Raw genomic sequence first — 27,562 nt, 5'->3', positions numbered from 1 at the left:
CAGACAAGCTAATTAAATCAGAAGAATGGTCCTGGTCAGCTGATGTAAAAACAATAAGGCTTGTCCTGATCAAGTACATTTTGTAGCCATTATGCTGACCTGCCAAGAGTACAGAAACAAGCTACTGCAAAATAGACTGGAGTACAAACTTGCAGAAAACCAACCCTCTGCAGTAAGTCTGCCCTTGGTAGACTCACTTCTCCCTCTTGGTAGCCTTGGAATATCCTTATTGGCTTGTGTTTGTTCCTGGGTAGCAGCACACCATACCTCTGCTGCCTCTCAGCTGCAGGATAAGTATCTCAGATGGCCACTCCCTTGGACTTCCAGTGTGTTTTATTGCAGCCAGCTGAAGCAAAAGACATCACAGAGTCCAACCCAAGGGTGCTCAGAGAGGGGCAGAAGCGAGGAATAAGCTTCCTGTAAGCAGGAATGGCTTGTCATGGGAATTGAAGGAAGAAATGTGGACATAGGGAGGATTTAAACAAAGGAGGAGTTTGGCACTTGGAAATCTGACTGCTGGGGAGCAAGGCTCTTGGAGAAATGAAAATATCCCACTGTCTTCCTGTGAAGGCAAAAATGGCAAAGAAAGCTCTGGCAATGGGAGCTTGCACTTGGGAAACAAGTCACTGAACTGTGGAAGAAAAGGTGTCCTTTATTCTCTCTGGCAGCATCTGTGGATATTTTAGGACTGCTGTTAAAGCTGTGGAAAGATGTCCCAGTTTTCTGGAATATGTTTTAGTACCTCAGCCCTTTGACGTGTGAAGTGTCTCCCCCTATTAAACAGCGTCTCTGCTGCTGTTCTCTGTCTTCCTTTCCTGCTCTAATTTCCCTGTGCCTGGATTGCCCTTCCTACTCCTACTTCAGTGACAGAGCAGCTGTGGCTGTACTCATTGCTTGGCACTCACTGAGCATTAGGATGAAATACCATTAGCCTAGAAAAACTACGGGTGTTACTGTGTTAAACACATTTTTGCTTTTCTAAGGGTGTGCAGAGAGTGGAATAAATAAAATAAGACTGTGTGTGCAGGGGAGGCAAGAGGAGCAGTGTCCATGGAGGGGGATGGAGAAGAAGAAAGCTATCTAATGTCTAGGGCACTGAATAATTAAACTCAGCACAGACTTCAAGCTGTAAACATCCCTGAAAATGTGATTCACTTACATTAGTACAGTGTCACATAAAATGTTTCTGTTCACACCATCCATAACAGAACAGAAAAATCCCCATCTTTTAGAGTTATTTCCAGCATGTGAGATGTATGCTTAAGAAACAGAGACTGGATCACATCAGTTTGTTCAGACAAGATCTGTATTTTTGCCCACAAGTCCAGTTGCACATTCTGCAGAAGCTCATGTGGCCATCAGAGAAGCACAGGGGCAGCACCTGTGTATCTATGTATTTCTGATTTCATGATGCTTGCAGTGCTCAAAGTTTGACTGTCATGTGAGTATGAAATGCACAGCACCCTTGAAAAAATGAAGAAGATTTGGTACAGCTTTTGCCATCAGGTGGCTTCTGCCTGCTGCCAGTTTGGTGAGGCTGGCAAACACTGAGTGAGTAGGGTGTAGCTGAGTGACATACATTTGTAAAAGTGTAATCATACTTCTAGGACAAGTAGTGTTTTACAAAAGCCTTGGAGGTGGCATGGAGTGAAGTAAGGGCTGAAGTGTTCATAGCAGGGATTGTGTGGAGTCTTACTAAAATAAGTCTTTGTGCTACAGGGTTGTAGGAGTGGGCGTGGACTATGCAGTACAGTTACCTTCATTAGCCTGTACTCAACAAACAAATGAGCATTTCACTTTTATTTATTCTGAGGTCGGGGGTGAGGGGTTTCAGTTGGCTCTTACACAAAGAATTCATTTAAGTGCTTTGTCGTTTGCTGCTGCTGCTGCTCACCCAGCTCTGCTCTGCCTCAAGGCCCTTTTCTTAGCTGGCTTTCGGCTCCTCTTCGGGCTTAGGCAGTGCTGCTCTGCAAGTACAGCCTTCTCTGGGGGATCACAGAGGCAATCCACTCACCAGTGCCCTGCTTGGCCTCTTCCCACGAGTAGCGGGGCACGTAGCCAAAATCCTGCTGAGCTTTTCTGTAAGAGAAGGTGAAGGGGGTGTTCAGCAGCGTGACCAGGTGTCGGTTGGTGGAGGGGATGTACCTGACAAAGGGCCGCAGCAAGAAGCTCACGATCTCCAGCAGCAGTGAGAAGTAGTAGAGCACTGTCAGAGGCATGGGGAGCTGGGGCTCAATCCCAAACCCCAGGTCCTTGGTCAGCTCGTAATTCAGGTCGGCATAGCTCATGTGAGGAGTGTCATCCGAGATGTAGTAGAACTTGCCCCTTACGTGCTTGGCTCTCTGGGGGGCTCGCAGGGCTTTGGCTGCTTGCACATGAGCCCAGGCGATGTTACCCACGTACACAGGGTTCACCAGAGCCTCCTTCCTGGAGAAGCGCAGGTACACATTCTTGTTCAACAGGCACTTATCCAGATGGCCTTGGAGAAAAGGGCAGCCTTCCCCAAAAATGTACATGGATCTCAGGGCACAGGTCATCAGCGTGCCACCATCCTTCAGCACCTGACCATCCGCTTTCAGCACAGAATCCTCTGCCTGTCTCTTGCTTTGGGCATAAGGAAATTTGGCTGTGCTCTCATAAGCTGTATCTTCATCACCGTTGAAAATGGGGTCACCCTTGCAGTTTGGGCCTGTCACTTCTATGGTGCTGGTGTATATGAAGTGCTGGACGTTGCAGCGGACACATGCCTCCAGCAGCAACTGAGTACCTTCAGAAAAGAGAACATGAAAGGCAGTCTAGGCCCCCCTAGCCAGGAAAAAGGGGTGGTTTCAGATCAGAAACAGCATCTCTAGCCTGAGCTTAGCCTTATCTCCCTCCCTGCAGCTGGAAGAATGCTGTCCTGAACAGGGAAGTGTATTCAATTACACTGAACCTGCTCTGAATCTGTATTTAATAGTATCAGTGCACCTTCCAGAGTTGAACAAGGGTGAATATTTGGTCCTAAGTGTATGTTGTGGGTTGTTTCTTATGCCAATAATCAAATTTTTGCCTTCCTTAACTTAGCATGGGTCCTAACAACAGAGTCAGGTACTTATGCCTCTTGGTTGGATTTAGTTGGCTTAAGGCAGAGAACCTTGAGGACCTGCCCCTCTCCTTAGGTATCATCCATGTTTTTCAGACTTGAGGGTGCTCTTGGGTGGCTTGCTAAGGATGGACATAATTAGTATGGGACCTGAAAGTTTGCTCCAAAATCTGTGCAAACACACCCAGTGCAAATCTATCCAGTATTTGATTGATTAAGGAGAAGGACTTGAAGAGAAACATGGTGAAGCAAAGCACGATAACACACACTCAAAGATCATAGAGTGCAACGAGAAAAGAGAGGCTTGTGTATGTATGCATCCTTTTCTGGCATATTCTGGCTTTTCCTTGCAGTAGAGGATTTCTTACATTTCAAATCCTTTAATGCTTTCATCGGGGGCAGCAGAGGTCAGCTGTTCAAAGTCTTTTAAATAGCCAAGAAAGTTTAATGAGAAAAGCACACTGAAGGGGGAAATACTTTAATAAGTTATGTTGTTATGGTTGCAATTAGAATTTTCTTCTTCTTCCCAGCTTTGAGGCAGATATTGCCTTATTTGTTGTAATGGTGTAATGAGAGAAATTAAGTGTAAAAAGGCCAGTGACTTCAGAAGAGAAGGCACAGCTCAAAGACATTTAGAAACACCTTTGGCAAAGGAACATTAAACTAAAACGACTGATACGATATCAGAAGAGGGTAGCCTAAAACCCAGGGATACAATCAAACACCAGCAGTGGGGCACATTAAAGATCTTCCAAGCCTGCTCAGTCTATTACAGCAATAACTAAAGGCAGCACAATGCAGACCAGACTAGTGTGACTGAAGCTAATATAATGCATTAAAGAGGTTCAGAAGAGCCAGGAATATTGGCAGCAAAATATGAACTCGTTAATGAGTGAAAAATAGGAAGAATTATTGAACTGAATATTGTTAGGGCACCAACATTCCTCTTTTCAAGCTTAAACAAGAAAAAGAAATAAATTGAAACAAATGGAAAGTAAATCTGGATGAAACTTTCAGAAACATTAAGGAACTGCACTGAAAAAGGTTATGCAGACAGAAATAAATTAATGAGAAAAATTATTTCATGCAAGTCACCCTGTTTAGATGACATAAAAACCACGGTCATCTGGAAAAAAATAATTTATTATATTATTTTTTAAAATAAAGCTTAATTTCTGCTGTCAGTACTGTTTAGAAAATAAGAGAAAGTAATCAAATGCAGAAGGTCTTGATGAAACCAAATTAGATAGCAAGTTTTAGAAAAAAGCAAACAAAATTATCTTGACAGTTGGTATCTCTTCAAGATGAATTTAACCCAAATAAAATGTGGTCTATTTGCAAATTAGAATTGTGTGCAAAAGTTTAAAGATTCCTGCAGTAATGAGAATCTGAATCTCCTTCATATAGCATGTAATAAAGTAAAATATTACTGTATTACATGCTTTATTTAGTGAATGGGTTCCTGTGATTTGCTTGCCCTTCTGTCTGAGGATGTGGTTCACAGAAGGTGTTTTATTTAAATTATAAGTAGTTATTTTCTCAATTCCCATACTTTTAAAACTTTGCTTCCCTTCCTTCCTAACAGGATAGTTTTGCTCTGAGATATTGTGTGGCAACGGAGGAAAGCTCTGCATCAGGGCAAGTTTAACCTGTTTGCTTCTGTCCTGGTTCATGAACAACCACATCTGATTCTGGAAACCTTTATATTGCACAAGTTCTGTTCTCTAGGAGAAACAAACCTTTCATCCTGCAAGCCTATGAAGTGATAGCAGTGCCCTGATGGTCAGAAAACCAGAAGAGCATGAGAATGGAAATGGAAGGAAGCAGGGAAGAGAGAACAGCAGTATTCACTGACTGACCTTATGGCCCAGTTGGCTCTGGGGGCAGGACTATGGATGCTATTTCATTCTAGCAAATGTTATCAGCTAATCCTCACCAGCCAGTGGGCTTTTTTAGGCAGACATTGCTGGCAGGGGAGTGAGTACTGGCGAGTCAGAGATAAAGAGCTTTCTGAGTTTGGGACATTTTAATAGTTTGGGTTTTTTTAGTTTGGTTTGCTTTGGGGTTTTTTGTTTTGTTTTTTTGTTTTGTGGGATATTTTTCAAATTATTATTTTTCCACATGGAAAAAATGTGTTTAAGCAGCACATTCTGCTGTGAAAAACCAGATTGTAGTGGGAGTACAGTCATAGACAGAGCTTTGGAAATCTTCTTTCTGAACTACCAGCCATGTATGTTTTGATGTTACCCAATGCACAGGTTGCCAGGAACTTGCCTTTATGCTCTTTCCTCCTGACAGTGGCCCAAGAGGTTGCCCACTGAGGATCATGTTTTGATCACTGGCAGTTTGTGGCTTTGATTGAGCAGAAATGGAAGGGTCTGGTAGCTAATGCTACAGGCAATGAGCCACGCTAAAACAATTAAAATGCCATCCCACTGTGTTTTAAGGTACATGTGAAAACAACTCAGCTGCCAAGAATTCTCTTTTTCTCTGAACACTGGTGAGCAGCCAATATTTGTGAAAGTCATGCCTGTACAGGTATATTCCTTATTTTTCTGTGAAGAAGCCTTTCTGTGGCAGAAAGGAACAAAGAACTGGGTGAGCTGTTCATGTAAATAAGAACATCTTCCCCAAATCTCCTCCAGTTTGTTGAAACAACACAGCCAGGGAGGCCAGTGTGCATGCAGGCTAGGCAGCACCAGTTCTCTGAATGGCACTGAGGGGTTTGGCATCACAGACAGGGGGTGAAGTTGTTCTTTCAGGAAATACATTTAAACTTAGTGGTAGGTGATGCTACATGGACCATTCCTAAGTCCAAACCTTCTCCCTTCATCTGATCTTTCATGAAGAGTGGGGGTTCCTTAGTGGAAGGGGAAATCCCATCACTGAGTCCATCCAAAGTCTGCAGTATTTGTAAAAATTGAAAAATGTACAAGACAGGGATGCCATGTAGGGTGGGAGATTCAGAATCAGTTTCTGGAATTGGGATTTCAGAGGGGAATTGCTTTCAGAAAGTTCCACTGAGCATGGGTTTATGACTCAAGACTGAAGGCAGAGTCTGTGCAGATCTCAGCATGAGCATACACAAGTGTTGACAAGAATGAGTGATCCTGCACTGCCCTGAAGTGAAAGACTGGGTGTGGAGAGGCTCAGAACTTCTTGGGGCTGCACAGACATGGGATTTGCACCCAGGTACGTCTGTGCAAGGTGCAGAACAACTCAGTTAACCTGGCTCAAAAAAACACAGCTCAGGTGCTCCCCTTCCTGAGCAGACTGTGATCAGGGCAGAAATGTGGGTTTGAGAGAGGTGCTTCACCTACTCACCTGTTACATTGACTTCCCAGAGCAGCTTCTTCTGGATGAGGCCCAGGGTGTCAATGAGGGAAGCCGTGTGGATGACGAGGGAGACCCCCTGGCAGGCACGGTGCAGGAATGTCACATCTCGGATGTCCCCTTCCAGGATTTTCACCTCAGTCTTACCCTTGAAATCTGCAGGGGCAGCAGAAAAAAAGAGCACAAGATGTTTCAGGCACCCTAAGAAGAGCACTGGAAGGAGTGGTGAAGGGCTGACCCTTCCTGGCAGGTGCTGACTGTCCAGGAGCAGCAGGGATATGTTAAGGCTGTGAAACAGAAGGCATTTCTCCAGGACTCCATTGTCAAATGCTAACTACAGTGCTGTAGAGGTTTCTTTTGCATTACCTACCATAGACCTGGAGCCATTATCCAATATGTTTCTATTTTATTTTTTAAAGAGAAATCTTTTCCACTGCTAGCAAGCTTCCTTGAGTTGTGGCTGTGTTAAAGTTCAGAGAGGAGTAGCTTTAGCCATGCATGTTCTGGTGCCTGGCTGGCTGTAGATGTGTTAACCCAAGTGTACTGAACAGGCACTGAATGCTCCTGTCTCCAAGCTGATAAATGATCTCTCTCCACCCAGTGCATGTGAGCATAGGATGTGTTCATACCTACCTTCTGCTCCTTTACCTTGCCTGTACTGCAGCTCTTCTAATAAATTACATACCATTCTGACATCTTTTCCTTGTACCTTGGCCAGGATTTACAGTGCCTCTTCCAACTCCTGCTCTGGCTCCATTTCAGTGTCAGTGCTGTGGGGTCGTTTTTAGCCTGCACATCTTTCTGGTTCATATCTGACCTCTCAAGACTGTTCTCCTGAGCTACCTCAGCCCAGCTTGATTAAATCCTGCTTTTTAAGCCCCCTCCCTCCACAACAGCTGCAGTGTGTGACCCCAGAGGAGCTCTAGGTCTCAGAGCCATCCTTCCCTAAGATGTGCTGGCCAGAAGGATTCTTTCTGCAGCCCAAATCTACACCAGCATGAGCCAGCCCCAGATGATCACTTGGGAAAATGTGCAGTCCAAGGCAATGCTGCTCTTCAGGGAAATGAGCTGTCCTGGCTGCAGCCATGTCACAGGAGAGGAGGGCACTTTCTCAGCATCACCCACAGCCTGTAATGAAGTGGTGCTGTGCTCAAGTCCTCTGGGAGCCTCTGCTGTGGCTGCACTAGATGGCTCCCCAGGCACAGCTACTGGGCAGGGACTCTGCAGCACAGGCAGAGCCTCTGTCTTCTTCCAGCATAATCAAATGCCCCTTTTAGATAAGAGAAGAACCTGATTAATTTATACAGCACTTATCTTCAGCCATGACTGAAATCTTGTGTATCCTCATGCTCTGTCACCAGCTTCAAGGCACAGAGTATTTCATCCCATGACTTTAATATAAAACACTGAGAGAGACAGCTCTCTCAGTGGATCTGGAAATGAATGGGAATATATTTTAAAATGGTTTTATCTCATTTTCTCTACAGTACACTAAGAATGTAACCCTGTATCATTTTAACAATTACTCTGATGCAACAGCCTTAAGGGTTTTTTATTTCCACTACAGACAGTTGGTCTGAGATTTAAGATTCATGAAACATTTGCAAAACTGTCACTAAACCTAGAGCTGCTTCTCTCCCAGCACAGTCATTGCTCTCTTCTGCTCCTTTATTTTACAGACTGCATTCATTTCCTCAGACTCCATCTGCAGAAGCTTCACTCTGACCTCTATTGCACAGTTGCAAAAGCATCAGGCTGGAGCTGGGCTTTTTGTTAAGCACCTGGTAGTTAGATTTGCCCTAATAAACACTAGTCTTTGTACTGCCCTTAGGTTGATGTTCTCCATGAATAAGGCTTTGTGGGTTTGTAATAATCCCAAGAACAGATAGAAATAGATCTCATAACATAAATTTTGATATATGACCCCTTCAAAGTCATCACAGTGCCCTGGAGAGGGTTAGGAAAATGGAAGTTTCACACATGCAAATCAAAGCTTTTGGGAAAAGTGCAGAAGAAGCCTGTCCCTTTTAAAGCTGATCACAAGAAATCTGCTGTCTAGGTGCTTTGTGCCTTGTTTGGCCTTGCAGTTTGTGCATGTGTGATATGAGTCAGGAAATGTGCTCCTCTATCCCATTTTATTCAGCAGAAGTTGCCATGGTAAGTACAATATGGGCCTTGCTCTCTTTAGTAGCATCAGCTGCATGTCAGGAATCAGCAAATTGATCTTGTTTTGCTCTGGGTGAAGAGGAAAACTACAGGTCATCTTGGGAAAAAAGAGAGGAAAGAAATGACTGACAGACTGTTTTCAGTCTGAGATGGCCAGCAGAAACTTGATTTCCATCTACAAACCATTGCTCAAGCATCAAAAGAACACATATATGGGTAGGTCAGAGGGGAAGAAACAATGAATTCAAGTCAGCTCTCCATCTTTGCACAAAGTGATTTTGACAAAGTACCTACTCACTGGGAAAGCTTGTTCTTCTTCACCAGTGGTTTCTGTGTCCTCTGAGTTGTAAGGAAACTCCCCACTTGCTATGGGGTAGTTTTTGATTGAAAATACAATGATTTCTCAATAAATTCCAGTGTCCTGTTGTGAGCAGTTTTTGACTCAGCAGTACAGTCAGACTATTTGCCCTAAACTTGAGAACAACACAGGAGTTTTGATTTCTCCTGAAGTGCCAATGCAATAGTGAATGACAAAAGAAGAATTATGTAAGTGGAAGCACAGGAAAGGCAGAAAGATAAATTTGACATGGATATGGGAGGTAAAAAACCCAGGGCACTAAAGTACCATGTTCAACATGACATCCATTCTTGACCACACAATGCAACTGGGTAAACTCCACTTCACAGCATGCAACATTGATTGGATCATCCTGGACTCCCTGGGGCTGTGGAAGACCACAAATGCCACTGTCCTATGCAGACTGAGTGAGATGGTCAAGCTCTCAGAAGGAAAGTTCCTTGGATGAAAGAGGGGCTCCCCTGAGTGTCTTCTGCCACAAAGACCTGTGGCGTGCACAAATTTTTCTGTCTTACTACCCACAGCCCTGACTCTGCAAAGATATTGCAAGTGCAAGATGCTCACTTTGCTAGTGAGGAAAAAACTCACTCAGCTCTGCTCCTGACTGTTCCAGAAATCCAGATAATATCTGCTAGCAAGTAAAAATTCCTGTAGCAAAAATAATGCAGAAGACTCCAGCCCCACCCACAGGTTTTGTAGCAGCCCCACACTTGGAATAGGAGTCGCTGTGGTAGAGAAGGGCCTGAAAGAGATCAGTGGGGAAATATTTTGGGTAGTCCTGAGCACAGGGACTGGAAGGACAATAGAAGAGATGTAGACACAAGGGCTGATACAGCCAGAGGAGCTGCCAGTCAAAGTGCAGGGGTTCAAATCTGTTTAAACACATCTGGAATGTCAGCCTATGGTCCCTACTACCTGTTTATGGGGAAGAAAAGGCTTTGGTAGCTGATTTTTCCCTCCCTCCTGTGCTGCCCAGATAGGCAGAAGGAATGTTAAAAGAATAGGAGAAAGGGTGTGTAGGCAGTGCTCCAGGGAGGATAAGCAAAGAGGGCATAGAGCTTGCCTATTAACAAAAAAAAAAAACCAAACATCAAAACGTTTTATGCAGCTCAGCCAAGACTGTGCCCACACAAACAATTGTTTTCACTCCCCAGGATGCCCCATTATCCCCACAAAGCTCCCCTGGCCCAAAGCAGTATAGATGCCTCTGCACTGCTGCATGAGTGCTAAACCACACACACTCTTGCTGCTTCAGCCTCTACTGCAGCTGCAGGTTTTGAGCTTGTTTCTGTGGAAATTCTCTGGAAACCAGAGCAGGAAGGGCTGCTGCAAAGCTCAGGGGCATTTAGAAATCCTCAGTGAAATGCTGAGTCAGATTTAATGGAGAAGTTTGAGTAGTGTAAAACCATGATAAAGGGTTCTGCAATTTGTACTAGGTTTATTGTGAACTGTTGCTATTGGTTGATGTCACTTTAATGCTCTGTGGAGTGATTGAGGCTCTTCAGCAAATCACATGGAGGTATTCCTTAAGGGTTCCCACATAGTTTCTGCATAGAGGAAGGGGAGTCTTGCAGTGAAGATGTGATGGAGGAAGTTATTGTTAAGTAAATGTAATGTAAGGACTTATAAATCTGACTGAATTTAGGAACCCAATGTGCCTTTTTATAGATGTGCTCAATATCTCAATAAATAGGACATTTAAAATAAAACACTCTGAGCTGCTTTCCCTGCCACAGACTGTTTCTGACACTGGGCACATCACTCACTTGCACTGTCTCCAATCCATTCAAGAAGCCAGAGTTCTGCCTTGCACTTTGCAAATGGTTCTGTGTTTTCTGATTAGCATTTGCTTAAACAGGAAACTGCAATAATGTTATTAACAAAAGGAGTTTTAAAAGTACCTCACCACAGCTTTAAGCCAGATGATCACTATTAATCAAATTAATCACAGGTTGAAGAAAACCACTAGAATTTGCAGTCACTTTGTCACTGCCTTCACTGTCTTGCATACTAGAAGCCCAGCACAGCATGCTCTTATATCTCTGCCCTCCCACCAGTAGAGCAATGCCTGAGTTTTCTTTTCCCCAAGAAGAAGTGTGAGATTTTTGCACAAATTTTGCTCTATGCATTTTGTTTGTCTTCGAGTTGGCTTGAAGTCAGTCTATTTACTGCATGAACAGTATACAGGAGCCTCAGGGACCAACAAAAAATTCCTTTTTTCACATTTCACATCGGATTTCTGTGCTGGAGGGAGAGGGAGGGATAAAGCAAGGCTTCCTTGAGATAAAACCTCTATCTGCAAAGCTGGATGGGATGAGAGGTAAAGGCTTCCAAGCTACCCATGTGGGACAAGAGCACCTATAGCTGCAAGACCCATTGCTCATGGCACTCACGTTCCCATCTCTGGAGCGCGTCCTGGCTGAAGGCTTTGTCCAGCAGCCGCAGCTCTGCCAGCGCCTCCTCCTCCTCCAGCAGCAAGCGCACGATCCTCTGGCCAAGGAACCCTCCTGCTCCGGTCACCAGGCAGCTTACCCCAGCCAGAGACATTGCTCTGGGCTGCTCCTCGCTGTCTCTCGAGCTTGGTTCTCCTTCTGCCTGAGGGAATGAACATATGACATCAACCTCTGGAGGCTTTACAAATCAAAGGGTGTTACCAAAAGGAGAGACTTCTGGAAAACAAACTTTAATCCCTACATCAAATAATTTTTTAAGCATGTCTTACTTTTGCTAGCTATTCCTATTCAGAAGTAGTCTACATTTTTTTTTCATGCAAAGAAAACATTCTTATAAATCATTACAAATCAATTCAATTAGCAAATCTGAAAATGCTCAAAATCAAGTTCAATGCCAAACAAACCCCACAGAAGTTTGCCTCGAGCCTCGGTTCCACCTCTCTCAGCAGACTGTGGGGGAGATTTGCCTATATTTATATCCTGCAGGGCACCACCTCGGTCATTTTGCTCCCCTCCCTCTTGACTGCCTCCTCTGCTGTAAAGGAATGTAATGTTTCTACACCACTCCCACCAAAGAGGAAGGCTCTGGATGCAGTGAGGTATGAGCCTAGATGTCATCCTGCATCCCTAAATCCTCAGAGAAGAAGCCCTCATATTCATAATTCTTTCTAGCTGTACTTGCTTGTGTAATACAGTGTCAATATTGTGCCAGTATTGAAGGTAGGGAGCATTTAAATTAAATATAAATAGCAGGACAAGCTATTTAGAGTGGTTTGAGGAGTGGACTCCACTGCTGTATATTTTCTGGATACTGGGCTCCCCCATTATGATGTGCCTTTCTCACTCTCCCTGTGCAAGATCAGAAACTAACCCCACGGATTTTGTGTTTGTTCAGTATGCTACAGGCATTTGAAGTGACGAAATTGTTTAATGTACCATCAAAGTTAAATTCAAGCTGCAGGAGGGAAAGACTCATCCCTGGAAATGTCTTGTTCAAGAGTACCTATTTAAAGTAATAAATGTGTTTGTGCCTCTGCAGTGACCTGTGTCGTTACTGCTTCCATCTCCAACATGCAGGGAAAATACCCAGCTGTTTCTCCCCAGAATTTCACTCCAGTTCTAGCAAAACTGTTTTGTAGTGTGAGACCAGGGCAGGGCATTAGCCTGAACCTCCTGATGCCAGCACTGCCCTCCTGGATCTGGTAGGACATGCTGCATGAAGCTGTATTTTCTCTCTCTCATACAGGGATAGGCTGACATTTCTATGAAGCAGGATCATAAATAGGGAGCTGCTTTGAGAAAAAAGGAGGTTACAAAGAAGTCCAGCAACACAATTAATTAGGATGAAATCACTGGAAAAGGGATCCCTGATTTGGGGCACAGCTGGAATGGATCTTTAAAAATGCTTTGTTTTCATTCATGCAACTAACTGCTAAGCTCTCTCTTTTAAAATTTATTTTATCATGGGTTTTGTTCACTCATTAAAGAGAGCCCTGGAGAAAAGTTGCAGAAGAGGCATCCCCACACTGTTTTTTTGTCGGGTTTTTTTTTTTTTTTTTGAGCAAAACTGGGCTTGCATGAGACAGGAGGAAAGCAAAACCATTTCTCTTGGAGGAGAAAGGTTACTAGCTGACACAGATGACAAAGCTTTGGCAACTGTTTCAAACCCAGCATCCTTGAAAATTTGTTCCTCACCCCAACAAAGCTTTAAAAAAATTGTTATCAGTGCTTCTTTCCTTGGCTTTTCACAGTCAGGACCTTGACATTGTATATTCTTATCAGAAGTTGATGCAAATTAATTTTGTACACTTTGCAAGAAAAAATAACTGGCCAAATCCTGCTGCTCCAAGTGGCATTCTCCATAACAGGGCTTTCTTTTTGCATTCAAAAAGGAAATAAAATGCTTTAAAGAGGCATTATAGAACCAGATATATATGGTTCTATATATGCCATACCATCACATTGCCTCTTAGGATAAAAAACTCTTGTACAACAAGCTTGTCTATCAGAATGACCAGGCTTAGCAGGGGTAGTGCTTATATGATAATATGAATGCTTCACAGGGGACTGCAGGGACATTTACTGCTTCTGAGCTTTGTCCTCTTAGGCATTGCTCAGACAAATGTTTGGCTTAGTTTGAGGGAATTTTATACATGACTGCATATCAGCCTTCATCTGAACTGCTCTGTGTGAATGTCAGTCATAAGACAGCAGCAATTGTCTCAATTCCAGCTTGTACCTACTGGGGCTTCCTGCAGTCTCTCCTAGAAACAACATTTTCACCTCTTGTTTCTTGTTGACATTGCTGCTGGGGGTGCTGAGTGGCATGACAGATCCCCCTGTGCAGACAAGACCAGCTCTGGTGTTCCCCAAAGGTCATGGAGGCAGAAGCTGGAATGGGCTGTACACCCCAGAACGGTGCCAAAGTCAACCAGACCCCTGACCACCAGGAACAGCTCAATGAAATTCAGTCATTGCACAGACAGGGGATTTGCAGACTAAAACATAATTGAGCAGCATTTGAAAAGTTTACCAAGTGTGCATTCTGTGTTAAAGCACAGACATTTTTAACTATGTTGATATCTTCCTTCTCTTCAACATCATTGTAAAATGAAGTGACCAATATCTGATATTTTGCTGTAGAATGGACTGCATGACTAAGAGCATCCTTTCAGAAAATCAGAGCTTGTACATTTCGGTGAGTGTTGGAGAAATGCTATACATGGGCTAAGTGGATAGCTTAATATATGTGCAATGCACCATGTCCCATTCCAGCCATGTCCCTGATTTGCTGGCCCAGGAATAGCTGCTCCTCAGATTTTACTGGTGTTTACTGTGACAGATACTTTGAGGCAATGACTGGCATGTATTAGAGAATGTATTTTCTTAGCCTTGTCACAAGAGGAAAAATGGATTGGGAGGGAATGTAGTGGAGATGAGAATACAGAAAGAAAAGCAGTGAAAGGGAAATTCCCAGCAGCATTAGGAAAAAACTGTGTCATGGTACTGGAATGATTATGCACAATAACATTGCAGGGCATAGAAGTTTTATAGGTTAAAATGTACTTTTGCGGTAGGCAATACTGTTTAACTACGGAATCAGATAAACTGATTTTGTTATCAATCAGGGTATCCAAAATTAAGAAAGGAAGAACAGATCTTTTCAGAAAGAATTTTAATTCAGGAAAAGGGTTTCTGAAGTCTGGCCTCTTGCCCAGACCTATGAGAACTGAAGCAAGGAAAAGAAAAAGCATACTCATTATTTAGCTGGACCTTTTGATTTCTAAATATAGAGCAATTGTGGCAAAAATCACACACACATACACACACACACACACACACACACACACAAACATTCCATGTTTCTTCCCATGTAAAAAATTAGTGGGTTTTCTCAAAATGCCTACATGCTGGCAGCTCTGGGAAAGAGGCTGGACGTTGAGATGTAAATTTACTCAAGAAACACTTCTTCCCTTCAGAGTGGGAGGCACTGTTCCCTCCTGGAAACATTCACCTTTCTCCTAGTTACACATTGACAAGAGTGAAAAAAAAATTTAAATAATTAACTTCTGGACAACTATCCTGTATTGGACTCTGCATAAATGCAACTTGAAGAAAACCACTTTAAGAGGCCTCAGTGTTTCTGTGTCTTCAAACCTGACAAAGAAAATATCTCCTGTTTCAGTAATACCAAAATTCTTCCAGTAGAACAGAGAAAGTGATTGTAAACATTTCTGAAATTACCTCCAAGATCAAAAAGGCCTGTTTGTAGCAGTCTTTGCTATGTTAGACAGCACATGATTTTGGCAATTAACTAGTAACATAATAGAAACATTTAGTCTCCTTTTCCCTTTAGTTTTAGGAAGAACTCTATTTCCTTAGATGAAATTGATGACCAACTCATACATTTAAAGGCTGGAGAAATTTGCATCATATGCCAAATAAAATGTTTATGTTTGGATCCATTTTGTGGATAAGCTACCCTTGTAAGTAGACTGATTTTCTGTCCCATCCTCCAGGGATGCTGGGAAGCAGGAGGGTTTGGTTAGTCCTTAACCTACATGCTTACAATCTTCGAGGACAGTTTTTTTGTAAGATTTAACCTTGCCTGAATGTGTATCAGAGATATAACAAGCAAGTACATAGCACAGAACTGGGTGCAGACAATGGGGCATGAAACTTTGGTATGCCCTGGCTTAGGCCTAATCTAGATCATAGAAAACTTTCAATGTCTTGGAAAACTGGGCTTGATAGACTCTCATCCTGATTGAACCCTATGACCTCTCAGTTTAGGTTCACTGACCAAATATTTTTGTTCTTCACTCAGATAATGCTTTCTTGCAGCTTTCACAGATATGCACGTTCTGCCTCTGCAGCTCCATGCAGTTGGCCATGGCAGCACAGTGGTATGGCGGGGTAGAGATCTCTTGTACGGTTCTTATTTTATGATTCTGTGATATCCTCCTACAATTCAAATTAAAGGCAGCCTCTGGAGAGCTCTGTGCCAACCTCTTCCTACAGCAGTGCCAGAGAGGTTGCTCTGGACCTTACCCAGGCAAGCTCTGAATATCTCTAACAATGGAGGTTTCACAAATCCTGTGTTGCATTGTCTGACTGCCCTCACAGTGATTTTTTTCCCCCCACTGATTTCTACTCACAATTTTCCTCATTGCAACTTGTGCCTGTTGACTTTCACCCTTTTACAGCACACTTCCAAGAAGCTGGCCTGGATCTCCTCCAAATGAGTAGTAAAAGGCAGCAATGCTATCTCCCCTCCCCCTGCCTTTAGCCTTTGTGGGACAGAGCTCTCCCAGTTGCCTTATTTGCTTCTTGTGCATCCTTGAAATGCTTCAAGATGGGTGATGTGGTGTCATTCCCAAATCTTATCTGCCAGGCTATCAGTCTGCTGACAAGGTTTATTGTTGCTGGAACAGAGAGGAAGGTCTCGGTGTGAAGGCCTCTGGAAGATCACTGCAGACACTGTTATCTCTGAGAGAAATTAAAGTCTAAACAGACTGAGCTTCTAAACTGGGTTAGTTTCTTCCTTCTGCCTCCTTTGCGCTGATTTAAAGTAGGCTTTATACAAAAGGTCACCTTTTGGTAGCATGTACCTGAACCTGCCAGGGAAATGGTATCCTGCTGTCTGCTCCAAAGCAGAGTGAGGCAGGGGCTGTGCACCACTGAGAGGTGGCTCTTTGCCCCGCTCCTTCACTGCTTTACATTTAAAAGCAGTGGGCAAGAACTTCCCCCACCTTCAAAGGGTAGCTGATTCATCTTGTTTCTATATGTATAATGAATACATCCAGGAAAAGCCAAATCTGTGGAAGACAGCAGCCACAACCCTTATTGTCCCAGAGCAGGAGAGGTGTGTGGATTGGGTTGCAGTGGGACTTGGAAGGACAGGTGGAAAAGCAAGGCATGTGCTGGCTGTCCACTGTAGCAGAACTTTGGAGGAAGACCCAACACAGGTAATGCTGTGGAACAGCCAGCTTAAAGCAAATGTATTTAGGCAAGTAACAATTAACCAAAATGTTAAGGAATTAATTGGTCTCAATAAAAGCACAGTGCAGCCCCTGCTAATACAGAGACTTTCCTAATCTCTTCAGAAGTTTCCAGAAGGCCTTATGAGATACTTATTTCACTTCCTTTTCCATCTTCAGTCTAGCTGGGACCTGAGCTTCACCTGCCTCTGTTTGGGGGGCACGGCACATCACAGGCTGATCACAGCTTTGAGAACTGAACCAGGTGTTGGCCAATCTCTGAGACACTGGCACAGCCTGCAATAAATGAAAGATTGGTGAGAGAGAAAGGTCTGTGGATGAAGCTTGGAAGCTCCCCTGCTCAGGACCACAGTCTTGTACGAGCCAGGCTGGGATAGCTTGGTACTTCAGTATCTCCACTCCCCAGTGGCATCTTCAGCTTCCAGGTTCAGCACCAGAGTCCCCCCACAAAAATAGTAAGAAATGTGAAAAAAAAAAAAAAAAAATAGCAAGCTGAACAGGGTGCAACCAGATCCAGTCAAGTCAGCAAAAGAACACAGAAAAAAGACAGGGGTTGCTCTGTGCCAAATGGCCAGAGAAGAATATTTGCATTGCCATTTCGTTTGGACAAATATGGGTAGAATGGAGCTGCTGCTTGACAGCTGGCTGAACATGAGCCAGATGTGTACCCAGGTGTGATAGAGCATCCTGGCCTGTGTCAACAATGGTGTGGGCAGCAGGACCAGGCCAGTGATTGTCCCCTGTACTGGGCACTGGTGGGGCTGCACCTTGAATCCTCTGTTCAGGCAATGTTCCGATTGGATATTAGGAGAAATTCCTTCACAGAAATTGTTACCAAACATTAGAATAGGCAGCCAAGGAAGTGATTGAGTCACCAGCTCTGAATGTGTTTAAAAGAAGTGTAGATATGGCACCGTGGTTTCATGGTGGAATTGGCAGTGCTGGGTTAACAGTTGGATTTGATGATCTTAAAGGTCTCTTCCAACCTAAAAGATTGTATGATTCAATGAATTTCACAGCCTCAGCAAAAGGATCCAAATTTTCTAGTGTTGCTAAATCCTGGGCCCTTCTGCATGTAAAGAACTGTAAATCTGATTGGGAAAAGACCCAGGAATCTTTTCTGGTTGAAAAAATAACCCATGAAAATCTAACTATGGCCAGTTCATAGTCAGGATTTCACCTCCAGTCTCCCAGGCAGTGCTGCTATCCACTTGAGTTCTACATGTCATAATGTATAGAATATCCTGCATTGGAAGGAACCCACAAGGATCATCAAGTCCAACTCCTGGCCCTGCACAGGACACCCCAAGAATCACACTCTGTGCCTGAAATCATTGTCCAAATACTTCTGGAACTCTATCAGGCTTGGTGCTTTGACCACTGCCCTAGAGACCCTGTTTCAGTGCCCATAAATCTCTTGTTCAAGAGTAAAACTGGAGCTTGCCGTCACCTACAGACTGTATTCTCTAACACACAGAGAAAAAAAAAATCTACATCCACTTTTAATGAACTCTTCATGCAGAAAAAAAATCAGTTGCATTTTACCTTGATAAACTCTAATTAAATACTGAAAAAACATTCTGCCATTCCCAGGAGAATAGACATTCCAAGTTTTGCTTGGCTGTACTTAGCAGTTTTGCATCTCTTTACTTGGGTCACAAAGCTGCTCTAACCTACTCCCTGCATGCAAACTTCATCGCTGTGATGCCTGGAATGCCAGGTGGTTTCACAGGAAGCAGAGAATCTCAACTACAGCAACTAGAACTATCACAGCTCCTGTGGACTCCCTTTTTGTGACCCATCCATCACACTCTTGATTTTATAGGGCTTGCATGCAGAAACATCTGTAACACCCATTGCAAACAAAATACTCACCAGCTAAGGCCATAGACAAGCGAAACTCATCTTGCAGAATTCTCAGGACATCTTGAAGACCTTCTTCACCCTGCACCAACAGAGAAAGGGTAAAAGGAGCACTGGCACAGAGCAGAGCTGCAGTATGCCTGTACCCTGAGAGCTGTGCCAATTCCATCTCTCATACAGATGAACGATTAAATGATATGATGGATGTGCTCAGTTCATCACAGATTAATTTAGATGCTTTTCCTTTTGGGATACATCAGAACAGGGAAAGAAAACAAAGCTGTTTTTCACTTCTGACATTTTGTAGCTTTTTTTTTTTTTTTTAGCTTTCAGTTTTTCCCCACCAATGGGCTTGCTATTTAAAATGTCAAGCCTTTCAATGCTGACAGGTTTTAATGAAGTAACAAGAGTTTTATATATGTTACTACTCCACAAACTGTAGTTGACTCAAATACAGGACTGAATCTTTACAAATAATAGACTATGTGTTTTTCTCTGTGTTATTGACACTGAGCAGCCCAAAAACCAATAAAATGTATAGAAGATTTTGATCTTCCTATAAAATAGGAAGAGGAGGATTTAAATATTTTTTTCTCCTAAATTTTCTTTTTATGTCTTGCAATAATGAATGCTTTGGGTGCAAACAATATTAGCACTTGTTTATGCCCTTCCTCTATTGTATGCTTTGGTAATGCCACTGAGATACATCCTTAGGAATACTCTCTGGAATATAATACCAAAGCACAATCGAACCCCCCAAAATCCCATCTCCTTTCTGTTTCCATCGTGGAAAAATTGTAGGCAAATCACAGGAACACCTTTGTCATCTTAGGTTCTTTTTTGAAGTTTACTGGCAAAAGAAACAATACTGCCAACTCTGACAGGTTTTTTCAGGAGATTCAGGTGATTTCTTGCTGAGAGCCTTGCTACTGGAATCCACAACAATCACACCACTGGACAAGAATGCTATTTAAGAGATAGGAAATATGTCTGGACCATTAAAAATTGCATCTTTTCTGCTAGAGAAAAGTTTTGAAATATTCCATCCGTAAAAAGCAAAAAAAATTAACAAAAAATCTCAAACTGGCATAATAATATTTTAATTTTAATTATATTCTGTTTATGTCCTGCATCAGAGGCCTAATTCATGGCTCTGGATCATAGAAATATGCCCAGAGTTCAGAAGCACCAAAGCTGGAACTGAAATAGCAGTGGAAAGCCCAGGCACCTCCAGGACACAGTTTTGCCCAGTCTTGTCCAAAATGTTTCAGCCATCTGTGAAATGGAATTCTATATGTATTTCTGAAGAACTCACAGCACAGCTGTGGAAGTGTTCTACCAAAACCATGTATTGTTCCCAAGTATTTGCTGAAAGCAAATGTAATTTTAAGACTCATCTTCCTGGTAAATAAGTCCAGCTCCAGTTTTCAAAAGCACTGATGGTACTGAGTCCTAAAATATTTTAGCACCAAACTGCAACAACAAGAAATCAGGTCCCACAAAACAATCCTGTTACCTTCAAAATCCCATTGTTCAAAATCACAAGAAATTGTAAAATCCAGCTGTATTTTTAAATCAGATGAAATGTCAGGGTTTCATTCAATCTGGGGTGATTCCACTTCAAATTCAGCAAAATAGAATTTAAAAATATAATCTCCACCCGTGAAAACTCTGTCACTTCAGTGGCAGGACTGCTGGAGAGTGTCAGAAGCAGCCACATGAGTGCAGAGCTCCTTACTCACCCTGTAAGCCAGGCCCCATAAAGCTGGTCTTCCAATAAAGACACATTTTGCCCCCAATGCCAGAGCTTTTAACACGTCGCTTCCTTTTCGTATTCCACCATCTACATAAACTTCGACTCTGCCTCGTACTGCCTCCACAACCTCAGCCAGAGCATCAATCTGCAAAGAAGAAGAAGCCAGTCTCACCTTGGGGGCAGCTTTTGATTCCAAGAGAAGGAGGATTTATTCCAAAGAGACAGGCAGGGATGCAGTGCTTTAGTAGGACACCTCGAAACTAAACGTGACAATGCATCAGAAATAGCTCAGCACCAGGAGCTGCAGAATTATGTGCAACTCCCTGTTCTGTTTTCCAGATACTTAATGCCATGTTCCAGTGGTTTGCTTATACTGGTATTCTTTACTATCACTTTTTATCAGTGAAAAACTAACATTTTCACTAGATTTAGGAAAGATTTCAGATATAAACTTAAATGGGAATAACTGTCATCAATATTTTACTTTCATTTGGGACAGTGATGAATCATACAGCTGTTTGCTAAAAAGGCTGATGTCAAACTTCTACTTCTTAAACTACCTAACCTTGCATTTCAACTTAATCCTGGTGACCATTTGTTGAGGGCCTCTCTCTACAGCATCTGTGAAGGGTTTAATTTGCTCTGCAGTACAGTCCATCACTTCCTCCATGTTAAGCCTTCTGATTCCCTAAGGTCTTACTCAGCATGGAGTAGAGCCTCAGATGTCATTGCAGGGCAGCACCACACAGAGATGCTGGCTCTGGCCCTAAGGCAGTACAACCAGGGCCAGGACATTGCACTGGACATAATTAACTCTCCTTCAGAACAAAACCCAAAGGCACTTTTCTGCAGTGTCTTATAACTTTCTGCCTTTAATTTTTTTTTTTTTTTCCTGAATTTCAAACTGAAAAAAACCTGAAAACCTTTCTAGGACTAGGTCAGCAAGAGCCAGGTTTGGCACCAGAAGAATAGTAGAGCCCAACTAGGTATCTACTGCCCTGTCTGTGTATGTAAAACAATTTTTAAGGTAGAAGAAGAGTTAAAGGTGGATGCCATTTCTTAGCATTTAGTTTATTAACTTTTTTTATTCATTATTGTCAGCCTTGACGTAGAATAGTAAAGAATTCCCTGGTACCTATTTTTATTTAACAAAATAGAACCGAGAAAAGAAAGTTCATAAGATACTGTGCAATGCAGAGCTGTAAAATAAGAGTAATTGGAAAAACTGACAGGAGCCAAATTAAGCCAGTGAAATACACACATGTCCAAACAATGCATGATTTCTTTGTGCAAATTTAAAAGCAGGGGAATTTTTCTGCAGATAAGTTATTCTTTTTCTGGCTCATGTAAGTCAATAAATTCCCGTTTAGACTTGAGCCTGTAAATACGCAAGCAGACCTCTCACTAAATCTAGCTGCATTGTTTTGCATGTTTTGACAGATGTGAACAATGAGAATACATTATGCTCTCATTTGTACAATTTTGGTTCCAGAGCTTTGTTTTCTTTTTGCTGCAGTGCGCAAAGAGTTTGATGTGCTGCAACAGCTAATGGAGGCACAGGCAGAAATTCTTCCTGTCTTAGGCCAGTAGTTTATCTGCACTTATGTGGGTTCTGTGGTACTTACAGAGCCCTCCCTAGAAGCTGAGTAAATACTTCAGTTGGTATGGATCATACCAAGGCATGGATCTCACCAGTTTAAAGCTAAAGTATATCTGCACACATCCTGGCCACTGGACAAACTCAAGTCCACCAGAAGTGTACACACAAACCTGGGCATAGAGATACTAAGGTTAATGCAAACATGCAGACTGTAAACATGGAAAATGTGGGACATCCATTTCCTCACTTACAGTGGCAGGTCCTTCATCCAGTTGCCTTCCACCGTGATTGGACACAATAATTGCCTGAACTCCATGTCTCACTGCCAGCTCTGCATCTTCTCTTGTCAAGATGCCTTTGATGATTATGGGCAGGCGTGTCAGGCTCCGCAGCCAGTAGATGTCATTCCAGGTGACCGAAGGATCCAAGCTGTTGGGTGGCAGTCCATACTCAGACCTGTCATCTCCCTAAAGCCAAAATGAAACAGCAAAAGGAAAACTCATCCAAGCTGCAACAATACACAGGTCCCTTGGTGTCTTTCCTTGCCCTAGAACAGATTAATCAAACTTGCCAACAGACATGTTCCAGAAATGTCACATGTCTCTGGAGGAGAATAATTACAATGAGGGTGGAGATCAGTGTCTCTAAGGCAGCTGGATGGGGATTTTGAAGACAGAACCCAGTCTGGCAGGAGGTCAAGCCAGGATGCTGCAGAACCAGCAGGGGAGAAGATACGCCCCAGTACAACAAATGCCGAGGCAGCAGTTACCCTGTGGTTTTTGTCTCATGTGGTGCATGCCAGCACAGTGAATGAAAGGACAGGCTCATTTTACAAACCTCAAAGGCTCGTTCCAAGTTCTTCACTTTCATGTGGGGAGGAAGGCGGAAACCATTGCGGACGTCGTCGCGTCTCTTGCCTGTGTAGGGCAGATCCGCGGTGAGGACGAGGCCCTGGAAGCCCAAGGCCTCCGCCCGCCGGACCAGCTGCTGGGAAGCTGCTCTGTTGCGGTGGATGTAGAGCTGGAACCAGCGGAGGCCGCCGGGTGCGGCGGCGGCGATCTCCTCCAGCGTGCAGGTAGAGTAGGTGCTGGCGATGTAGCAGGTGTTCATTGCTCTGGCCGCTGGGGAGGCATTGGAAAGGAATCAGGAATGAAGACATTTGAAGGATCTTGCCAGACATCAGATACAAAACCACGCACTGTTTTCAGAGACCACCCCAACTCCTGATTTCATGCGTATCCTACAGAGCACAGGGCAGTTATGCCCTGGGATAAACAATGGCTGAATTTACTATGCACTCTTCTTAGTCCATGGTTAAGAAAGCAGGAAAGGGAAAGGTAATTAACAAAGCTGTGCTTTCATTTTTCAGCTACATATTTAGAAAAAGCATGAATTTTATCTTTATGACTGAGTCCTCTCAGGAATGTACTGTTAGATCTACTCATTGTACACAAAAGAAAAATAATTTTGTAGGGGCCAAGTCTACGAACTCACCACAGAGTTTGTGAAAAGGGGATCTCTTTTTCTCCAAGGGAGATATTTTTTAATCAGCAACAAGGAATTCACAGGCTGAGTCCCATCCACCACTTTTACAACCCATCTAGAATTCCCAGATGGAAAACTTATGTGGTTTTTGGTGTGAGCCAGAAATGTGTCCACTGCCCTTGTCTTTAGTTTGCAGCAGACTCCATGGGGCTGATTTTGTATGGTGGTAGCTGGAGAGGAAAAGCAGCCTCTATACAGATTCCTATGCAGTATGTCAAAAGGTGGGAATGGAGTCGGCCCCCTCAAGCCTGAAAATTTTTCTCAGTCACACTCCAAGTCATATTAACAGCTTCTTGAGGCTCTTCTACAACCCCCTTTTTGCAACATGGCGCCAGAGCAGAAGAGTACCTCTGGCTGTGCTTTTCTCTCCATCAGGCCATGCTAACTGGTGGAAGCCTGTAGGGGCAATTCCTACAGGAAAGCTGATTTCAGAACCCAAGATTTTGGTCCTAATGTCCATCACGGATACGTCCCGCAGCACACGTGGCCGGAAACGAATCCTGTAAGGCAAAAAACCCTTCAGGATAGTAGGTGTTCAGTGAGTTTTCTGAAGTTTCTGGAAACCAGGCCTTCATTCACCAGCTGCAAAACAGGTATCTGAGCCAATGAAGAAAACAGCAAACAATAACATTATAAAAATAAGAAAATAAAACAAAGGCTCTTTTTTCTTTCTGTTTGCTTTTAGAGATCAATTCAACCAGCAGTTCAGTCACTTCCACTTATAATTAATTCTGCTTTATTGGCCACAGTACATAATTTCTGCATCTCCCACCTCAGCTCACCATGTCCTGTTCACTGCCACTATCCTCCCCCAAGTTCCTTCCACTTGCAGCCAGGCTGGGTCCTTCTACTTCACCATTTGTGTCTGTCCTCACTGCATAGTGTGCCTGCCCTCAGGCTTTGCAGCATGTTCCCCAAATCTCACCCTACTTGCACATAGGCTTCCTGCTGTTCACCAAGAGCTCCCTATTGCATCTCATTCTATTTGAGCTGCTCATGGCCTCTCCTGTAATGTCACACACACCACAGCACACTGTACCCTACCCTGCCCTAGCACCTGCCTGCACCCTCAGCATGAGGCTTTAGCCTCATACAACCTGTGTCATACTCAGACTGCATCAGAGCATACGGTGTATGTCATTCAGATTTTGCATTTAGCTTGGGGATCTCCTGGAAAGGACAAGGTTTTTAGGTGTCTTTGCTTGTCAAGTCCAAACACTTGCACAAAAACAGTTTAAAAGCTCCCAATACAACCCCCTTTCATTTCTTTCTCACATTACCTTTTATATGCCAGGATGTTTTCATCTCGTGTGGTACAGTCATCTGCCCCAGCAGCAAAATAATCCCAAGCAATCTTGGGTAAATACTTCTTAGCATAAGCTTCGAAGTCAGAAAGGCACACCATAGCCATTGCTGAGAGAGGTGGAGGGAGCCTTGAAGAAATGAAAAACATGGAGCAGAAATCAGACCCCTGAACTGTCATTCCCTCTTCTGGGGGCTCTAATGTCACTGAATGCAAAACCTGGAGCCATCTGTTTTATAAAAGGGCTGCTGAGAGTTGTCTCAGTCTATCTTGCTCATTGGTTTGTGAATCCTCTATGCCAGTATGAGGAAAACTTGCAGATGCAGCCATGAGAGTAGAAGGAAGTTTGCATCTCTGTGCCTCTCTTCATTCTGTTTTAAACAGCAGCCTGAAGAGGACATTTTAGGTCCTCTGATATTTCAGTTGTGTAATTCTGTCATAAGTTCCATCTTAAAACAAGCTGCATTATTTGTTCCACTAATTCTGCTTAAAGGTTGTCCCAGAACATCATTTGTTAGATCACCCCGAAGGAAGGCTCCGTGACTGAGCAATTAGTTATGGAGCATAGTGATGGAATTCAAGATCATGAAATCTGGAAACAAGTAAATACAGAGTCTACAGCTAACCTGCTCCAGCATAAGCACACTGTAAAACTAAGTCCAGACCCTGAGAACAAGTCACTGTCAAGGCCAGTGCTGTGGAAAAAACCCAAACATTTTCTACAGATCTTACTTTGTCTTCTGTAATAAGTATCTTCTGGATGTTTGCATTACATGCTGGAGCACTGATACATACTATAAAAGGAATATACAGAATTTGGACAAACGATGAGAAAACACTGGCAAAAAACAAATTCCTCAATATGAAACACATTTCTGAGAACTAACCTCTGCCTTTCAGGGAATGGAAGTGAAGTTGTGTGACCCAGATGTCTAATCAAACCAACATAAATGCTGCCCAGAAAATGCCTGCACTTACTTGCTACTTTTGAAGTAGCAAGAACTGAAAGCTATGCAAATTAATGTTTTAGCAAACCATGCCTGTGTGTGCAGAAACATGTACAAAACACAGACAAAGTCAATTTTCTAAATTGTTCATTGCAATTACTTCTGCAGTCCTGATTTAAAAATTATTTAGCAAGGTATGTGGAAACAAGAAATTTTAAAACAGCTGTGGCTCAGTCTGACTTTGCTAAAAAATATTCAGGATAAAGTAAATATCCTCATTTTCGGGATTAACCTCCCACCGCAAATTAGCAAGGGTTAGAAACTTCAACAAAATCAGCCCCATGTGTCCCATGTTGGTCACTTTTGGCAGAGATAAACACACAGGTTGTGTACACAGAAGCAAGCTGTCAAACTGCAGGCAACCTGCTTCTCACTGACTGAAATACCTGTGTTTGCATTTGAAAATTAGGAGTCATAATTCTCTGCTAGAAAAGAGCCCAAGATGAGGAACTCATTGGAAAAGGAAGAGCTGATTCCTTCAGTGTTGTTCTGTCTGCTCTGACAGGCATTAGGTAGCAGGGGGTGCAAGAATCCCAAGGCTGCTTTCTCTGACTTCAAGAACTGTGCTGATAGCACAAGTCTTCATATATACATTGTGACATTCTTTAAACCATCTATCACAACTTCTGCTTTTCTAACTTCTGGAAAGGTCAAAATCATCAAGCACAATAAGATAATTAAGTCCTCTCATGGCAGAATAAACTGGAATTTTAAACAACCCAGGCCCACTCTTGTCTCCTAATTCAGACTTACTCTTGGGTTTCAGGGAAAGGTGCAGAGGGTGAGAGCCTCCCCTTCAATTTTGTCTGCAAAAAGGATTTTGAGGAAATATTTTCAGTGAGAAGCTTCTGTTTCTTCTGCAGTCAATAAGCAACTATCAGAGATTAAAGCTCAAACCCGTGGTAAACTTTGTACTGTTTATGTAACACGAACTTTGTTTTGCTATCAGGAGATTGAAAATCCCTCCTAAAAACATGCATCGCTTCATCAGCATGGTGATTGCCCGGGACAGAGCCCTGTAGCCTTTGACAGTGGCTGATGGCTGTGCATTCATTTAGGGAAGCAACAGTATTTCAGGGGTTTTAATGAATCTCTAAACTGTTGGTAACTTGCTGCTTCATCCTCCCAAAATGATGATTCACAGACAGTATGAGTAGTTAAAACTCCCAGCTAGAAAGCCTGGACTCTTTACTAGCACATGGGAGATGTTTTTTGCTTCCTGCAGTGTGAAAACAACTAAAATACCCTTATGGTCTTCTGCCATTTTTAATGGCCTGTAAGTGCTTTCGTCAGGACTGAGGTACCAAAAAATTTATGATATTGATTTAAATTGACTTACAATATATGAAAAATAAACTGCACTGTTTGATTTGGCTTTTGGCTTCTTCTAGCCTTTAGGGTTCATGCCTGCAGCATTTCCATGCAAATACAAGAGCCTGAAGTTTTGATTTTTCCTAACTGAGAAATGAGATGAAAGTGGCAGGTGCTGAGGACAAGGCAGAAACTTGTTAAAACTTTCCCCAAGTACCAATGGCCTCCCAGCTCAAGCAGTCCAGATGGGGCAGTGAATGAACTTCTGTGCTGGGAAAAAGCTG

The 27,562-nt window shown here is 43.0% G+C and overlaps 2 protein-coding genes across 3 annotated transcripts; both read right to left on the bottom strand.

Annotated features, from left to right (window-relative positions):
- Positions 1 to 1,288: 1,288 nt before the first annotated feature.
- On the bottom strand, positions 1,289 to 11,834 carry LOC306802373 (3 beta-hydroxysteroid dehydrogenase/Delta 5-->4-isomerase-like). The gene is made up of 4 exons (XM_079306470.1): positions 11,797 to 11,834; positions 11,333 to 11,534; positions 6,407 to 6,571; positions 1,289 to 2,767 (listed from the first exon to the last, which is right to left on the bottom strand). Exons 2-4 carry the CDS (start codon positions 11,484 to 11,486, stop codon positions 1,953 to 1,955), a joined length of 1,134 nt encoding a protein of 377 aa, XP_079162596.1. The 5' UTR covers positions 11,487 to 11,534; positions 11,797 to 11,834; the 3' UTR covers positions 1,289 to 1,952.
- A 4,824-nt stretch (positions 11,835 to 16,658) lies between these two features.
- On the bottom strand, positions 16,659 to 26,869 carry HAO2 (hydroxyacid oxidase 2). 2 transcript variants are annotated; one of them, XM_079317825.1, is made up of 8 exons: positions 26,721 to 26,869; positions 24,938 to 25,090; positions 24,006 to 24,157; positions 22,950 to 23,233; positions 22,364 to 22,579; positions 20,499 to 20,657; positions 18,769 to 18,838; positions 16,659 to 17,169 (listed from the first exon to the last, which is right to left on the bottom strand). In XM_079317825.1, the coding sequence occupies exons 2-8, from the start codon at positions 25,066 to 25,068 to the stop codon at positions 17,114 to 17,116; spliced, it is 1,068 nt and encodes a 355-aa protein (XP_079173951.1). In that variant the 5' UTR covers positions 25,069 to 25,090; positions 26,721 to 26,869; the 3' UTR covers positions 16,659 to 17,113. The 2 variants fall into 2 exon arrangements, with proteins under 2 accessions (XP_079173951.1, XP_079173952.1); XM_079317826.1 differs by having other exon boundaries at positions 22,950 to 23,029.
- Positions 26,870 to 27,562: the final 693 nt, after the last annotated feature.

Source organism: Erithacus rubecula, assembly GCF_903797595.1.
Source record: "Erithacus rubecula genome assembly, chromosome: 1".
Classification (NCBI taxonomy): domain Eukaryota; kingdom Metazoa; phylum Chordata; class Aves; order Passeriformes; family Muscicapidae; genus Erithacus; species Erithacus rubecula.
The sequence above is the reverse complement of the archived record's forward strand: the minus strand, read 5'-3'. Positions and strand labels throughout refer to the sequence as shown.

Coding starts and splice junctions, on each gene's coding strand:
- LOC306802373 (XM_079306470.1), bottom strand. CDS start 11,486: ATGTCTCTGGCTGGGGTAAGCTGCCTGGTGACCGGAGCAGGAGGGTTC. Junction 6,572..11,332: donor CGCGCTCCAGAGATGGGAAC/GTGAGTGCCATG, acceptor CTGCCCCTGCAG/ATTTCAAGGGTAAGACTGAG. Junction 2,768..6,406: donor CTGGGAAGTCAATGTAACAG/GTGAGTAGGTGA, acceptor TCTTTTCTGAAG/GTACTCAGTTGCTGCTGGAG.
- HAO2 (XM_079317825.1), bottom strand. CDS start 25,068: ATGGCTATGGTGTGCCTTTCTGACTTCGAAGCTTATGCTAAGAAGTAT. Junction 24,158..24,937: donor AACATCCTGGCATATAAAAG/GTAATGTGAGAA, acceptor TTTGCCTTACAG/GATTCGTTTCCGGCCACGTG. Junction 23,234..24,005: donor AGAGAAAAGCACAGCCAGAG/GTACTCTTCTGC, acceptor ATGCCTCCCCAG/CGGCCAGAGCAATGAACACC.